This window comes from Otolemur garnettii, unplaced genomic scaffold (genome assembly GCF_000181295.1).
Source record: "Otolemur garnettii isolate 467f Iridium unplaced genomic scaffold, OtoGar3 scaffold00031, whole genome shotgun sequence".
NCBI classification, from domain to species: Eukaryota; Metazoa; Chordata; class Mammalia; order Primates; family Galagidae; genus Otolemur; species Otolemur garnettii.
The window spans coordinates 8,684,753-8,689,416 of NW_003852426.1; the positions used below are offsets into that span (position 1 = coordinate 8,684,753).

The following is a 4,664-nucleotide window of genomic DNA, read 5'->3' on the forward strand; positions in this document are numbered from 1 at the left end:
CTCGGCTATTTTTTGGTTGCAGCCAGCATTGTTTGGTGGACCCGGGCTGGATTTGAACTCGCCACCTTGGGTGTATGTGGCTGGTGCCTTAGCCACTTGAGCCACAGGCGCCGAGCCGAGAACATCATTTTCTACCTTTCATGTTTGCTGCTACATAAACAAATCTGTCATCTGTCCCAAGACTCTGTACAGGTTGATCCCACTGCTTTTCTGTATATACTCAGTAATTGTATGCCTGTGGTTAGCTTCAATTCACATGTTCAATGTGAGAAAGGATCTCAGTTCTCAGAAACCTTTATCAGTTCCCTTGGGTTGAGTGTTCACACTCAGACCTGTGATCCAAGTTGGCATTATTTAGCAGTGACAATGATTTCAGTAGCTAAAATCTGGTTTACTTCAGATTTAAAACATGTTTTGAGTAATATCAGTAACTACATTATTACTTTCATAACCTGATTAATAACCTTGTTGCTAAATTCCTGCTCAGAATATAGAATGGATTTCATTTAGGTAATATATAGGTATGGTAGGCATTTAAAATATATATACTCTCTGAAGAGAGATCAAGGGGACTCTGAAAAAAATGCTATGTTACCATTTTTTTCTTATCAGCTTTGTGAAACAAAGATGTTAAAACTTGCACACTGGTTGCCGAGCTACTCTCAGCTATCTCTGCAGGTTCTCTATGATTTGTGCTGCACAATATAGCAGAGGTAGTAGTGAGTTATACCTAGTTATGTGTGACACCATGTGGATATGAGATAGTGACTGCATTAGGAAGGCATCTGCTTCTCTGGAGAGAGATCTTGCAACAAAGGAATCCCTTCATTCCTATTCCTTAAGTTGGAAGTGAAATGACTAGGAATCTTGGATTGGTGTTGAGGGCTGGGGAGGGAGTTAACTAAATTTTTAGTTATGGGACGATTCTCACAAACTACCAGAGTGCTGGCTTGGGACTGATGTGTATCCCTTCAGTACCCTTCTGTATCAGAACAGAGGCCTTAGTTTAGCATGGTGCAAGAACACAGGCTTTGGAGTTAGACCATATTAATTCACTTTACTAGTTCTAAAATCTTTTGCAAGTTATGTACGTGTATATACCTTTTTTGGGCCTCTGTTTCCTCACTGATAAATGGGGTTGAAGGCATCTGGTATTATGCCTACTATGTTATAGGCATGCAGTAAATGTTAGATGCCACCATTAACAACACATCTCTTTATTCATTTTTATTCATTTATTGCTATATAATTTTCCTCATTGACTTTGATATGTTTGTATTAAGCAGAATTCTAAAGAAATATCCACTTGTTGACATAGCATCTCTTTTGAGAAGTAGAAATAACGACCCTCTCCACTCACTCTTGTTACTCTGTGACAATTACTGTTAGGTCTTAGCTTCCGGCACAGGGGAAAACAGTCATAGTTGTGAGAGTATACTTCCTTAGGGAGGCTTTCTTTAATTGTAAAATTTTAGTAAAGAAAGTTGGCTTGTTTTCTTTGTAGATGCTATTTTGGTCTAAGGCTCAGTTATCAGGAGGGGTATTGCTGAGGAATGAGAGGCAAATAGGTCAGCTTGCCAGTGTAGAGTATGCTAGGGGGTTTTTGGAAGAAGGAGCCATAAGAATGCGTTCACTGGGAAGAGGATCAGTAAAGGAAGCAGCAATGAGATGATTGATTACCTGATTACCTGCCATGTAGTCCCTGGGCTACTGTATGGTGCCAGGTACTATGTTGTGAACAGACACTTGTGGGTTGGCCTTTGGAGTTAGCTCACACCTGGGTCAGATATTCCTTTACAGTTCCTAGGGGCCAGCTACTTACCTCTCTAATGGGGATGAGACTCTATGTCTTTGATTTCTAAGACCCTCTCAGTTTAGGAGGGGGGAAACATTTCCTCATTAAATTAGTCATCATTTGTAGCCAATAGCAAGGTGTTCCCTGGTTACAGATATGTTCATATGATTTTTTTTAAAGTGCATTTTAGGGGCAAAGCAATGGTTGTGTTCACCTTAGGGATGTTGGGAAAATTAATAAGATAATATGTGTTAAGTGGCCATCTAAAGTAGTATTCAGTGAATTATAGCTATTATTAATGGGTGAAAGGACACAAAAAATAATTTGATTAGGAGCATCTGAAGAAAGCATTTTAAACAGCAATGTTACAGTCTGACCAGGATTTGAAATAGCACTAGAATGAGACCAAAGACCAGATAAAAGCTTAAGTGATGTTGGCTGGGCCCAATGGCTCGTGCCTGTAATCCCACCACTCTGAGAGGCTGAGGTGGGTGGATCCCTTGAGCTCAGGAGTTCGAGACCAGCCTCTCTACTAATAGTAGAAAAACTAGCTGGGTCAGTTGTGGTAGGCTCCTGTAGTCCTAGACACTTGGGAGGCTGAGGCAAGAGGATTGCATAGGCCCAAGAGTTTGAGGTTGCTGTGAGCTACCATGGTGCCACAGCATTTTACCCAGGGTGACAGTGTGAGACTATGTCTCAAAAACACAAACAGCAAAATGTTCACCTCTTGTTAGCTTGGGACCCATGGTGCACCCTTGTTCACATCTCCTTAAAACTATACTTAATTTCCGATGAAGGTGATAACAGGAACATTTGTGTTGTCATTTAGGGTTTATCTAGATAATCCAGGATAATCTCATCTCAAAATCCTTAATTCATCCACAAAGACCTTTTTTCCAAATAAGATACTTCTAGATAGTACAGATTCCAGGGATTTTATGTACATATGTATTTGGATAGCTATTATTCTTAGTTTTAGAAACCTGGGGGTCATTGGAGATCTCAGAACAGTTTTAATTGGTCGGTGCCTGTGGCTCAAGGAGGAGCGTGCTGGCTCCATATACCAGAGGTGGTGGATTCAAACCTGGCCCTGGCCAAAAACTGCAAAAAAAAAAAAAAAAAGAAGAATAGTTTAATTGGAGTAGTAGGGACAAAAGACAGCATCATTTTTGCCTTTTAGGTTTGCTGCCACGTAGAAAAACCAAAATCTGAACCATAAAACCCATAAATCTAAAAAAAAAATGAAAAAAGTTCAAGTGATGTTACAGAGATAAATGAGTGTGAATGAATAAGGAGAAAGTCTAATCCCTCCTTTTTTTTGCAGCAGTATATATGTTTGAATTCAAAGTGAATTGACAGTAATGCACCATAAATTCTTATTTTGACACTCATGAAAATAGTCACCTGAAAAACCCACTTTTTGTGACAAAGTAGAGAAGGCTTGGTCACATTTAAATCACAGTTTAACCCCTTTACAAACAAAATTTTCGTTGTTATAGTGATAGCTTTGTGGTGTATGTTCCCGTGGGCACAGAGGGAATGTGGTAATCATATGGGATAAATTGAGTCATGTACTACTTTATGGACTTGTTATGATTATTTCTGGACTTGTTGCTGCAAAAGCTGCTAACTACAATAAAGGAAGCATTGGCTAACTCACAGGTTAAGAAATAAATAAAGCATTGGCTAACTCACAGGTTAAGAAAAAAGTGTTTTTGTTTTTGTTTTGTGTGTGGTGGGTAGCTAGCCAGGGACATGTTATTAGTTTATTAGTTCAGCTGCCTGGCCAGGAAATTCTTCGTGTACATTTCAGACATCTTATGTTTTGATTAGAGTGATAACAGAATTTTTAGCTCTTTTCTTTTTTTTCTTTTTGTCCCCAGGTCCAGTAAGACTATGAATCTCTGTTCCAAATGCTTTGCTGGTAAGTGCAGAAAAAGATTTTTAAATTTATTTTCATTTTTCTTCTTTTGGTTGTTTTGAATACTATCTAAAATCATCGATCCTCCCTTGGACTTATCCACGGTGTTTTGTTTTCTTGGCTTGTGTGTAAAAAACATTTTTTCTTTGCCATAGTGCTATTATATATATTTGTGTGAGACTGTACAGACGATCTTCCATGAGTGAAATCCTATTTCATGTTTACTTGCACCAAATTTCCTTGATTTACTGTTGTTACTGTACAGTGGAATTGTAAAAATGTATTTTCAGTTAGGCAGTTTATAGTCACTGCTCATCTTTACTTGAACGATTAATGGTGAATGTTGCTTTATCAATGAGAATATAACAGAAAGGATATTCAAATGTTGGAGTCAGAGAATCATGCTGAGTTATCCTCCTCCTAATCAGATCCCTAATTGAAGTCACCTTGGGTAAGTCACTTAATCTCTTTGAACCTTAGAGTCATCGTTTGTAAAATGAAGGATTTGGGTTTGATGTTTCCCAAGGGCCTTTTCTAGCTCCAAAATGCTGATTGGTCAACTTCTTGCATTATGACTGCTTCATAAAGTTGAAATTTTTAGGAGTTTTTTTTTTTTTTTTTTTTTTTAAAGAATTTTATGGCCAGCTGCTTGATGGCTCGTGCCTGTAATCCTAGCACCCTGGGAGACTGAAGCAGGAGGATCACTTGAGGGCAAGAGTTCTAGCCCAGCCTGACCAAGAGTGAGACTGTGTCTCTACAAAAACTAGAAAAATTACTGGGTGTTTTGGCATGGGCATGGGCATGTAATCCGAGATACTTGGGAGCTAAAGCAGGAGGGTCACTTGAGACCAGGAGCTTGAGGTTGCTGTGAGCTGTGATGAGGCCACTGCCTTTTAGCTAAGGTGAAGGAGTGAGACTCTCAAAAAAGGAAAAAAAGGCTCGGCACCT

At 39.0% G+C, this 4,664-nt stretch overlaps 1 protein-coding gene across 1 annotated transcript in view; it reads left to right on the plus strand.

Moving 5' to 3' along the window:
* The window catches only part of ZFAND3 (zinc finger AN1-type containing 3), a 376,393-nt gene that overhangs the window by 114,251 nt on the left and 257,478 nt on the right, over positions 1-4,664 (plus strand). Inside the window, exon 2 of the mRNA XM_003789161.2 lies at positions 3,679-3,719. Coding sequence (XP_003789209.1) covers positions 3,692-3,719 — 28 coding nt within the window. The 5' untranslated portion in view covers positions 3,679-3,691. The remainder of the gene's footprint in view (positions 1-3,678; positions 3,720-4,664) is intronic.